This window comes from Ctenopharyngodon idella, chromosome 23 (genome assembly GCF_019924925.1).
Source record: "Ctenopharyngodon idella isolate HZGC_01 chromosome 23, HZGC01, whole genome shotgun sequence".
Lineage (NCBI taxonomy): Eukaryota > Metazoa > Chordata > Actinopteri > Cypriniformes > Xenocyprididae > Ctenopharyngodon > Ctenopharyngodon idella.
The window spans coordinates 18,839,276-18,852,655 of NC_067242.1; the positions used below are offsets into that span (position 1 = coordinate 18,839,276).

The following is a 13,380-nucleotide window of genomic DNA, read 5'->3' on the forward strand; positions in this document are numbered from 1 at the left end:
CCATTGTATCCTCTGGGCCAAGGCTCATTTAAAATGGACTGTTTCAAAGTGGAAAAGTGTTCAATGGCCAGACGAGTCCAAATTTGACTTTTTTGTTGGAAATCACAGATGCTGTGTCCTTCAGGCTAAAGAGGAGGGAGACCTTCCAGCGTGTTATCAGCGTTCAGTTCAATAATAAAAGGTTTTAGAGCAACATATGCTCCCCTCCAGACGACGTCTATTTCAGGGAAGGCCTTGTGTATTTCAGCAGGACAATGCAAAACGTCTCAGGTTACAGATGTAACCCTGGTTCCCTGAGTAGGGAACGAGACGCTGCGTATAACGCATTGGGAACCTTCTGCGTGTTTGCGTCATTGAAGCACTCATGTATCTAACCAATCGCGTAGCGAGACGTCAGAGGCGGGTGACGTCACGGACCAGGAAACTATAAAGCATACCCGGATGCAGAGATCGCCAGCTTCTGGGATAAGTCTGAAGCAAGCACTCGCAAGTATGCTGGGGGTACGGCAGGAGACGCAGCGTCTCGTTCCCTACTCAGGGAACCAGGGTTACATCTGTAACCTGAGACGTTCCCTTTCGTGGGAACTGTCGACGCTGCGTATAACGCATTGGGAACGCAATCCCAGCTGTGCCGTAACTTCACGTACTTGCCAATGTTAGCTTGACAATATAGAAGACCCCGGAGTGGAGCCGACATCCAGGTTGTAAAACCTAATAAATGTGTGCTGGCATGACCATCCAGCTGCATCACATATGTCATCAATGGAAATTCCAGACATCAAGGCTTTTGATGCCGCCATACCCCTAGTAGAATGGGCACGGACATTCAGTGGGGAAGGCTGTCCGGCCGCTTCGTATGCAAGTGAGATGGCCTCGACCACCCACTTGCTCATCCTCTGCTTCGATGCTGGGCCCCCTTTCTTAGGGGACCCATAACAGACAAACAGTTGATCTGATTTTCGCCACAGGGCAGCTCTGTGGACGTACGCATCTAGAGCCCTCACTGGGCAGAGCAGATTCAGCTTTTCCTGATCCGAATTCCCAAAGGGAGGAGGGTAAAAGGCCTGGAGCACAATAGGGCCTGGGACATTGGTGGGGACCTTCGGCACATAGCCAGGTCTAGCATGAAGAAATGCCTTCACCATTCCTGGGGCAAATTCCAGGTAAGATGGAGCAACTGAAAGTGCTTGTAAATCTCCTATCCTTTTCAGGGAAGTGATAGCGAGTAGGAAAATAGTTTTTAGAGTGAGGAATTTTTCTGGAACCTCCTCTAATGGTTCGAAGGGAGCCTCGGCTAACCCTTGCAGTACCACGGCCAAGTCCCAGGCCGGAACCCTTGTGCGCACTGGAGGCCTCAACCTCAGTGTACCACGGAGGAAGCGTGTGACGAGGGGGTCTCGTCCAACCGAGGAATCCCCCTCAAGAGGAGCATGATAGGCTGAGATAGCCGCAACATAGACTTTTAAGGTAGAAGGGGATAAGCCTTCTGAGAATTTTTCTTGAAGGAATCTTAGCACAAAGCTTATGGAAGAGTGGACAGGGTCCGTATCATTTTGTCTACACCAAGTAGAAAATAAATTCCATTTATAGGAATATAGCTTCCTCGTGGAGGGAGCTCTGGAGTTAAGGATGGTCTCCACAACCTCAGTTGGGAGACCAGCATCTATGAACCTGGCCCCCTCAGAGGCCAGGCCCATAGCTTCCACAGTTCTGGGCGAGGATGCGTTATCGTGCCGCCCGCTTGCGACAGGAGATCCTGTCTGAGGGGAAGCTCCATTGGGGAGCCGTCTAGTAGGGACACTAAGTCCGAAAACCATATCCTGGTTGGCCAGAACGGGGCTACCAGTATCAGGCTGGCCCCCTCCTGGCGTACTTTCTCCAGAACCCCCGGGAGCAGAGCGAACGGGGGAAATGCGTACAGACGTAGCCTCGGCCACGTCTGTACCATGGCATCCAGACCCAAAGGTGCTGGATGTGTTAGGGAGTACCAGAGTGGACACTGGGTTGACTCTCCCGATGCAAATAGGTCGACTTCTGCTTGACCGAAATTTCTCCATATGAGGTCCACCACTTCCGGGTGGAGCTTCCACTCCCCGGGCCTCGGCCCCTGTCTCGACAGGGCGTCTGCTCCCACATTTTGATACCCCGGGATGTAAGCTGCCTTTAGCGAGAGCAGCTTCCCTAGGGACCACAGGAGGATCCGACGGGCCAAGTAATATAGTTGGCGAGACCGCAGACCCCCCTGATGGTTTATGTATGAGACCACCGACATGTTGTCCGTGCGGACCAACACATGGTGGTCTCTCAGGTCTGGGAGGAAGTGTTTCAGTGCTAGAAATACCGCCATCATCTCCAGCCAATTTATGTGCCAGGAGAGCTGATGGTCCTCCCATAGACCCTGAGCTGAGCGACCACTCATGATCGCCCCCCAGCCCGTGAGGGAAGCATCTGTCGTAAGCATTACACGACGACCAGAAGTCCCCAGCACAGGTCCCTGGGACAGGAACCAGGGATTTTTCCACATGGCCAGAGCACGAAGGCATCGCCGCGTGACTTTGATCATGCGAAAAGGATTTCCCCTCGGAGAAAACCCCCTGGTCTTGAGCCACCACTGTAAGGGTCTCATGTGCAGAAGGCCAAAAGGTATCACGTTGGACGCAGCTGCCATCAGACCCAACAATTTCTGAAACTGTTTTACAGTGAGTGACTGGCCTAATTTCACCCCTTTCACGGCTGCGAGAATGGAACTCACACGAGCGGGGGACAGATGCGCCCGCATCGTGGTGGAGTCCCAGACTACACCCAGATAATTGGCAGTCTGAGCCGGAACTAGCACACTCTTTTTGGCATTGAGCCTCAGCCCAAGCCTTTTCATGTGGGACAGGACAGCATCTCGATGCTGAGCTGCCAGTTGCTCTGATTGAGCTAGAATCAACCAATCGTCGATATAGTTTAGTACACGGATGCCCTGGAGTCTCAATGGAGCCAGGGCTGCATCCACGCACTTTGTGAATGTGCGGGGTGATAATGACAGGCCGAACGGAAGAACCCTGTACTGGTAGGCTTCGCCCCCGAAAGCAAACCTGAGGAACTTCCTGTGAGAAGGATGGATGGACACATGAAAGTACGCATCTTTCAGGTCTATCGCCACAAACCAGTCCTCGGACCTGATCTGTGGGATAATCTGTTTGAGTGTAAGCATCTTGAATTTTAGCTTTTGTATAGAGCGATTTAGCACACGTAAATCTATGATAGGACGTAGTCCCCCATCCTTCTTTGGAACAATGAAGTAGCGGCTGTAAAAACCTGACAGCTTGCTGGGAGGAGGAACCCTTTCTATAGCTCCTTTTTGCAAAAGTGTCACAACCTCTTGTTCCATCACCAGAGACTGCTCGGGGGTCACCACTGTGGGAAGGACCCCATTGAACCTGGGCGGGCGAGACCCGAACTGAATTCTGTAACCCCTCTCTATAATGAGCAGCACCCATTTCGATATATTCGGTAGAAGTTTCCATTCTGCCATAAAATCTACTAAGGGAACCAGTCTCTCGAGACTGGCCTCTGGTGTTTTTTGAGCACTTGGCTCGGCTCTCTGAAGCGGCGCACCGGCAACAGATAGCCGAATCAAGTGACGGCCGGCCCTCCTCGGAGGGTCGGCGGGGACCGCTGCGCCCTGACGCACACTGGATGGCAGGGTTAGCATAACGGTCCCCTGAGGGCGCCGAAGGGAAGCGGGTGCCAGATATTTTAACACCGGGCTCCCTCCGGAGGGGACCGCCCTCACTGGGTCCTGACCCACAGATGTCAGGACCGCTTCGAAGCCTTCTTGGCAATAATAACGGCCCGCAGGTCCGCTTTACCCCCAGAAGGCTTCTGCTGTGTGGACCGCCCCGACCCCCAGGTTTTCTGCGGAGGGGTACGAGTGGCCACACTAAACTTCTGTTGCGCTCTGTGGTGCGCAGAGGAGCTCGTAGACGGCCGAGGCTGCTCCCGCTCAGCAGCCCCGGGGGGAATTTTTGAGCGGCGGGGGAGGAACCTCTGGAACGCCGCAGATTGTTTTTTAGTCTCCTGGAACCTGTCGACGACTGACGTTACAGCGTCGCCAAACAGGCCCGCAGGAGACAGCGGCGCGTCCATAAGGGCAGTTTTGTCTCTGTCCCTTATGTCCGAGAGGTTCAGCCACAAGTGCCTCTCCGTGGCCACCAAGGCTGCCATAGAGCGACCCACTGACTTGGCCGTCTCTTTGGTGGCACGGAGAGCCAGGTCTGTTGCTTTCCTGAGCTCCTGGATGCACTCAAACGTGGCCTCCCCGCTCTCATCGATTTCCCCCAGCAGGTCAGCTTGATATGCTTGCAGCAGCGACATCGTATGTAAGCACGCTGCTGCCTGGCCTGCTGCCGCATAAGCCTTGCCCACCAAGCCTGATGTTGTCTTTAGGGGCTTAGTGGGCAGCGTCGGGGTTTTTAGGGACGATGCAGATTCGGGCGAGAGATAGCCCGCGAGCGTCTCTTCAACCCGAGGCATCGCCCCATAGCCATGCTGTTTCAGCCCCACTATATTACTATAGATCGATGTTTGGGGGCTGAACACTCTGTATTGAACTGGCCTTCTCCACGATCTCGACACCTCGGTGTGGAGATCGGGGAAGAAAGGCAAACCCCGACGCTGGGGTAGTGACCGGGCAGGGAGAAACCGTTCATCAAGCTTACTTTTCGGTTTCGTCTCAGCTCTCTCTGCTGGCCAGTCGATTTTTAGCTTATCGACAGCCCTAGTCACTACCTCCAAGAGCTCCTCATACGCTGGGGAAGAGGATGGCGGTTCCTCCTCCCCAGCCTCGGCGCTCGCCACATCAACCTCCTCGGAGGAAGAGAGGTGAAGCGCCGGTGTCTCTCTCCGGGGGGAAGAAACCGCAGCGCGTGCTTCCACCACCAGAGAAGAGACACTGGACCTGGCAGGTGAGGGACGAGATAAGGCTGGGCCCGTCTCCATCCCCTCTGCCAGCTCCATTTGTGAACCCCACGAATGGAGTCTGCGCTGTGCCTCAGCAGCAGCGGGACCCGATCCGCGGGGAACACCAGCCAAGGCAATCTCCTTATCAAAGAGTGCCCGGCGTGATCTTAATACCCTGAGGGTGAGCCGATCGCAATGCACACAGACAGCCCCCTCGAGAGCTGCCTGTGCGTGCTCAACCCCCAGGCAAACAACACACATTTCATGTGTATCCCCCGGTGTCAGATATCTATCGCAGGGATGTACACATTTAACAAAATGCTGCTGTTTTTCGTCCGCCATTTTTTCCCGTGTCTTTTTATATATATATATATATATGGTGCTTGTGAAAACTCTTGTCCTCAGACAAAGAGATTTTAAACAGGCTACTTTCGTTGGTAGACAAACAACACCAAATAAGACACACAAGATAACATAGAGTGCTTGCTGAAGACAACAGAAGCTGGCGATCTCTGCATCCGGGTATGCTTTATAGTTTCCTGGTCCGTGACGTCACCCGCCTCTGACGTCTCGCTACGCGATTGGTTAGATACATGAGTGCTTCAATGACGCAAACACGCAGAAGGTTCCCAATGCGTTATACGCAGCGTCGACAGTTCCCACGAAAGGGAACCACATACTGCAGCTATTACAACAGCATGGCTTCGTCGTAGAAGAGTCCGGGTGCTGAATTGGCCTGCCTGTAGTCCAGATCTTTCACCTATAGAGAACATTTGGTGCATCATTAAACAAAAGACGACCACAAACTCTTCAGCAGCTGGAAACCTATATCAGGCAAGAATGAGACCAAATTCCAGCACCAAAACTCCAGAAACTCATAACCTTAATGCCCAGACATCTTCAAACTGTTTTGAAAAGAAGAGGAGATGCTACACCATGGTAAACTGCCCCGTCTCAACTATTTTGAGACCTGTAACAGGCATCAAATTTGAAATGAGCTCATTTTGTGCATAAAATTATAACATTTCTCAGTGTAAACATTTGTTATGTTATCTATGTTCTATTGTGAATAAAATATTGGCTCATGTGAATTTTGAAAGTTTTCATTTTATTCAAATTTAAAAAACATCCCAACATTTCCGGAATTCGGGTTGTATACTAATTCGCACAACATACTAATTTGTTCCCTCAATTTGCTAAATCATGCACACAATTTAGAAAATTGAGGGAACGAAATAGTATGTAGTGCGCACGATTTAGTAAATCAAGGGAACGGCTTAGTAAAGCGTATGCACGATTTACTGTTTTTTTCCTGCATGTCATGTGCGGGGCTCTGTATGATTGTATATGATTGGTTATGATTGATTAGTTCATGCGATAAATCCCGCCTCTTGTTTTCATGCGTGTTCTGTGTCCTCAAATCATTCTGAATGAATAAATGATGGCGTAAATGGGACGATTGATTAAAAAGTAAGTAAACAACTCACCCACTTAGATATAACCACTTTGCCACATTAAAATTAAACTTGAAATGGCCTGAAAACATGATGACTGTGAGGGTTTTTTAGTGAGCAATCACAATCAGCTTAAAGGTTAAATTAAAGGAAATTAAAGGTCTTTGACCAGTGTTTACCAAGCTTGATGACTGAAGATCCGAAAATAAGTTGACTATTTAAATAAAGACTGTTATCTTTTTCATTTAAAAAAAGAACAGCTGAACATCAGTTCACAAATAAAATATATTGTTTAAATTGTTACTGCCTTGAGTTATAACTTTGGAATAAATGTAAAAATGCTTAAAAACACTAACTTTAAACAATGACATTTATACTTGGTTTTAAATAGAACATTAATTACATTGTTAATGTAAAAATACAAAATAGATAGAGTTATAGTTGGTTTTTTACTTCTTCTTCTTCTTCTTCTTTTTTGATAGTGTCATGTTTATTTAACCAGGAAAATGTGACAACATTAAGTGTAACTGGGACATGAATTTACATTTGATTTATATATATATATATATATATATATATATATATATATATATAAAACTTTGTCTCCTCATTTCAGAACACTACTGCACACCACTACTGTGTTTTGTTTTATACACATATTTTATTTGTGTTCAACCAATGAGAATTAATACAACCCATGGTAATTTGTCTAAAATTTTTATGTCTTATATACTTGCCTATTTTACTTAAAAATAATATTAAAAAATAACATCTATTGGCTGACAGTGATATGACTGTATTGTGCAACTCTAGTTCCCAAACTCAATCTAAAGGGCATTACTGAATTCCTTCAGCTCCAGTTGTTTGTGTTCTTCTTGTTTGAGGGGGTTTGCTGTATTCAAACCCGAACCAAAGTACATGACATATTGACAGAGCAAATCATTTGCTGCAACTGAGCTTTCTGATCATAAGAACACAATCAGAACACAATGGTATATGTAGAAAAACTCAACAAGTGTTTCCTCCTGTACAACAGGACAAAAAAGTCTTTTCATTTGAGTCATTACCACTTATGTGCACTTCTTTGTAACACCAGCAAGACATTCTGATGTTTAGAGAGAACCAAAAATCCCAACCGCATTACTTCCAACTCTTTAGCCGAGTCAGACTTGATAATGATGTGTTGCACTTTGGAGCAGGTTCTGAGAGCTAACTAACACTTTCCATCTCGTTACTTTCAAGTAAAAAAAAAAAAACAATCTGTTCAAGATACAATGAATCACTAGTGAAGTGAATGGTAATCCTTGCTTCTCAGAGAAAATGTAATTATTCTACCGCTCTCGGCCCTGTGGGTGAATGAACTGTTACAGTGCCTCATATCAAACCATTTCTGCGGTTGTCACAAAATAATTGCTTAGAGACCATCCAGACTGCTGACAGATCGGGAATATGAGATTAATTTGGCTGAAGATGTATGGCAGGACAGTGTGAAAGTCTATGTGGAAATCATCACACTCATTAATTAGAGCTGGACACAGGAAATCCTATCCTATTCTCACATTCATGGTGCGATATTTTTATGAAAGTATCTGTTGGTGAGTAGGCTCTATGCTGTTCTTTGTCTGCCACAAAAGTCCTGCGGTTTCATTGTGTGGCTTTGTGAAGACTCAGATTATGTGTCAGTATTGGGCTAATCATGGGAAACCTGGCAATTGTGACATTTTCGCAGTGGGTGTCAATTTAGTGTTGCTGAAAATATAGTAAAAGATGAATGTATGGCTTTGCAGACACATTGTCAGAACCTCTGACATCGAAACACACTCGTTCGTATAATGAGACACATGGACTGAGTCCTAATTAAATTTCACATGGTGATGGAAGAAGGTGCCATTACCTTGCGCCCACGATTAGTTCGTTCTGGCCTGGGTCAAAGGTCAGCTGTGAATAATCAACAGTGCCCTCTGCTCTAAACCGATGGATCCAAGGCTCGATTTCTGCAGAACAAGAAAAGACACATGTTAGCGCACATCACTAACAGACACACACAGATACTGTTGCAATTTTTTTATATTTCCCATTCATATTGTGGGCACCAGAGTGCATTCATGTTTGTTTGTGTGCGGGTGTATGGTATGCATAGCAAATGCTCTTGCTGTGGCGCCTTTCATATTAACCTCTGGCCTCAGCATGAAAGCCTCAATCTTGGCCTGTCTAACATCTTTTTGCCTACCTACCTCTGTGTAATGGGATAGCTGCTGGGTTAGCTGTTCCAGTAATGCTATAATTTGTTAAGTTGTGCTACTGGTCATTGCCTTTTTTCCAGCTCTGGGGTGTAGTTTCACATTAAAGTGTCCCTTATTATGATTTTTCGAATATTACCATTCATGCAGTGTGTAATATAGCTGTTTGTGAATTTAAAAGGTCTGCAAACTTTTAAAGATTAAAGTGCATGACAAATAAAGTTATTGTCTAAAATGAAAGAATCTATTCTGAAATATTATGCTGAAACGAGTCGTCAGCAATTCCAGTCCCACCTGCTGTTACATACCTACGTAACAGTGTAACAAATTTGCATAATGCCAGTCTATGGTTTTCATTGGCTGCCCGCAAACAAAATCTACTTTGACCCGCCCTCAAACACTGTAGTTGTACAGTAGCTGAGGCATGGAAGAGTTTGGTTTGAGTTATCGACAAGCATGCACTTCAAAAGAATGAGGACTCACGCTGGAATTGAAAAAAAAAAAAAAAAAAATGACACCATTGTTCCTTTTCATATCACTGTGTATAAGTGGTGAGGAAGCCTCTGGAGCTGAAATAAAGATTTGGTAATGGGTGTTTCATTTATGACCAGTGTTGTGGGTAACGCATTACAAGTAACTTGAGTTACGTAATCAGATTACTTTTTCAAGTAACTAGTAAAGTAACGCATTACTTTTTCAATTTACAACAAAATATCTAAGTTAAAAATATCTAAGTTACTTTTTCACATTCATTGACTGACAGCTCTCCTGTCCCCATGTTGAGAGAAATAAAATGCAGAGGTTTTGTGCGCTGTGTAAACATGATGGTTATTGTAGTTCTCTAGACTAAGGCAACATCCACACAAAGCCAGAGCTTTCCCTATCCGATCTTTTTTTTTACTCGTCTTAAGAAATATCTGCGTGCACACGAAACCACTGAAACCGACTCAAAACGATGTAGTATACATGCCAGATCAGTAAGTGGCGCTGTAATTCTGCAACAGGGATACACTAAAAATGGAGAATAAGACTTGGAGCGTGCACATAAACCTTGCACGCTGTATACAAACTTTAGTAAAGCTTAGAAATAAAGCTTTATTTCAGAAAAGCTAATAGGCTCAGTAGCTTCTGCAGCACGAACACAAGCATGTAGTCCGCTATTGTTGTTGCTGTTGCTGTTTTGTGCTATTAGCGGTGTCTGACTACCGTCGACACGTGGGGTGATGACATCATCGTTTCACAAAATATACGGATTGACTGTACACGAAAACGCAAGGGCGTCGTTTTCAGATTTATCCACTCTGGGACCGGGTTTCAAAAAATAGAAAACGCCGGATCCGTCTGGACGAAACGCCTATATGATACAAAATTTTTGCGTATACAGCTAAACTCGTCTCTGTGTGGACGGGCCCAAAATGTGAACATGTATTTACTCATCTCACTTGCACGAAAACTTTCAGTATTCCTCAAAATGAATAAAAACAGAGTGAAATGCAAGCTCAGAATTTTACGCAAATCTGTAATAATTAACTATATTAGATTACAAAGATATACTTTATGTATTTAATCTCACTTTATTAACCAATGCCTTTGCTGCTGACCTTCAATGATCTAATTCAACCACACTAATAAGCAAAATTACTTTAGAACTTTTTTTGTTGTTGTAACGCATTACTTTTCATAAAAAGTAACTAAGTAACACAATTAGTTACTTTTTTTAGGGAGTAACGCAATATTGTAATACTTTTAAAAAGTAACTTTCCCCAACACTGTTTATGACATGCGCTGTAAGCGATAGACCAATCACAACAGACTGGACCATCTGGCCAATCAGAGCAGAGTAGGCTCATGGAAAGGAAGGGTTTAGAGGGACTGAATCTTCAAACAAACCATTTTGAAATAGAAATTAAGAAATGCGGCGATGTGCAATGTATTTTATGGGTATTTTTTGAATTTGGATGCATGTAAACCTATTGTAGGAGACCTCCAAAACAAAATTAGGAACTTTTAAAATTGTATAATAGGGGCACTGTAGATGGGTTATGGGTACAATTGACAATATTATTCAAAGTTTTTACAAAATAAGTATCTTATCACTCTGTGATATTAAGCAAAAACAGCAAACACTGTTGATAATAATAAGAAATGTTTCTTTAGCAGCAAATCATCATATTAGAATGATTTCTGAAGGATCATGTGACACAGAAGACTGAAGTAATGATGCTGAAAATTCAGTTTTGCCATCACAGGAATAAATTACATTTTAAAATATATTCAAACAGAAAACAGTTATTTAAAATTGTAATAATATTTCAAAATATTACTATACTGTATTTTTGATCAAATAAATGCGGCCTTAAGAGCCTTTCTTCAAAACTACTATAATAAAGATATTATGACATGACAGACATGCAGATAGAGAAATATTAGCTTTCTTATCTTTTGTGCTTTGCAAACCATACTGAATACATGCAAATGAATTAAAAAGAATCTATATCATTTCTTCAATAAAATTCTTTTATTTCAATAATCAGTTAAATAGCTTTACTGAAGAACAAAGCTTCACCTAACTCTTGTGGGGTTGTTTTTCTTCTGAAGAAGAACGTCTGAAGCATACAAAAGGAAGCCAAATTCCCCAAAGATCCACAGCATCAGTTACCACAATGTTCCTCCATAAATCTTGCATGTCTCTATGGGATAGCCCTAACTCCAGCAGGAGTGGAACTCGTAAGTGAATGTGGAGACACTCAATGTGGTTCTCTAGTGTTTCTGAGAAGCGGTTTCATACGTTGAGAATGTAAATTAATTCTTTTAAGGCTCCGTGATGATTTAAAAACTTAAAACCTGGGTGTAGTCCACTCATGACGGCTAATGGTGGACATTCATGTTCGGCTTATCTTTGTGTCCTTCTGCAGCATGTACTGAATATGTTAAATGTTTCTTTAGAATAACAGATTTCTATGTACTATCGAAACATATACAACTCAGATCATCTTGCAAAAACATTTAAATGTGCGAAAGAACCACTTTAGCAATGAATGTCATATAAAAATAGCATGAAGATGCAAAACAATGTGGGCAGTTTCCAAAAGTCATCCTCAGCATGGAAGCAATTTAAAGCTTTCAAGGTCCCGGCTGTCAAAACTTCAGGAACTCTTGCCTAAGATTTCTCTTAAACTTCTGTTTTCTTGAACTGTCAAGGACTGTTTTGTTTAATAGACATTAATATGTTTGCTCATTTCAAAAATTCTTTAAGTAGAGGAAGGAACATCTGACAAGCCGCAGCTGTGTAAATGTTGGGGTCTTCTGGCGCAAAGTTGCTCTTAAACAAATTATCTAGCCAAAATTACACAGGGAGGAGTTCAAGACAAACTTGTAACTAAAATGAGACAAAACCACTTTACAAAGAGTGTGTATTGTTACCAAATGTTGACACTTAATAATGTTAAATAATGAAAAAAAAAAACCCTTATATAATTAACATTTATTCATTTAGCAGATGCTTTTGTTAAAACTGACTTACAAGTGAGAAAATTTTACTGCTCAAAAATGTTTCTGTTAAATTGCAAAACTATACTTTACAATAAGTTTGAATTCGTCAACATTAGTTAATGCATTAAACATTGAACATACAAAAAGCATTCTTTAAAGCGTTTATTTTAGGTTAATGTTAATTTATAAATATACTTTCGTTTATTGTTAATTCATATACCTTCTCATTAACTAAAGCTAAAGCTTATACAACTTAAAAGTTTGAACATACAACAAATAACATATAACATATTCAACTTACGAAGAAGGTATAACGCCTCTCGCAGTTCAAAATGCTTACGCTGTGCAGACAACACTCCTACTGATCATAAGATATGTACTATACCTGTGGGGAACCATCTGCTTCTTAAACCTGTCATTGTTTTCCCAGAAAGAAGAAAAAAAGACCCTCTCTGAAGTCTAAACAAAATACAAACCTGACTCACAATGAATGTGCAACATCTGTCCAGAACATTATTGTACAAACTGGCACTCATGAGCAGAGCACTATGTCTTCATGGCGGACATATTAACATTTCTTTATAGTCAACCAGTGTGCCTTTATACAGAGATCTAACATTGCAGCTCTGCTGGAGTTCAGGAATAGCTGAGAGGGACGTATATTTATCTTCTTTATAGTCTGGAGGGCGGAAAGCCGACTGTCCGTGATGTCCTTCCCAGTTTTTGATCCCAAACGGACAAGGATTATGCGGTCCATGGAGAAACGTGTCACCACACCACTTTGCAGAAGAGAGCAGAGGTGTTCCATTTAGGAAAACACAGTCTCTTGCTCCCAGTGTCTCTCTTTTGGTCTGGATCGACACACGCATCTCCGTGACTCAACCCTTTTTATTGATTTTTTTTTTCAAAGAGGCTGCTAGGAACATTCTCCACTATAAATGCAGACTGCAGGCTTGATTCAAAAAGGCAAATTTAAGGAGAGAGCAAAATGTTTCTCTCAGCCTTCAATTCACTCCAAATTGGCTTACTGGGTGGCATGACAAAGTCTGAAAGGTTTAGATTAAAAAAAAAAAAGTCCCATCAATCACTCTTCCCTATATAGCCTTTGTCAAGATAAGCACAGCACCGCCTGTGTGTTTGACTATAATTACAGGGGAAACTATTTTACAAAGCACGAAATTTCAGAGAAACAGAAGGTATTTATTAAGGCAGTGTGAAAGTATCAATTTAAGGTGTGAAAAGCT

At 43.3% G+C, this 13,380-nt stretch overlaps 1 protein-coding gene across 2 annotated transcripts in view; it reads right to left on the minus strand.

The window, feature by feature from the left end:
• Positions 1–13,380, minus strand: part of sema5a (sema domain, seven thrombospondin repeats (type 1 and type 1-like), transmembrane domain (TM) and short cytoplasmic domain, (semaphorin) 5A) — a 162,030-nt gene that overhangs the window by 96,757 nt on the left and 51,893 nt on the right. For both annotated transcript variants that reach the window (XM_051882593.1, XM_051882594.1), the window contains exon 3: positions 8,299–8,398. In XM_051882593.1, coding sequence (XP_051738553.1) covers positions 8,299–8,398 — 100 coding nt within the window. The remainder of the gene's footprint in view (positions 1–8,298; positions 8,399–13,380) is intronic.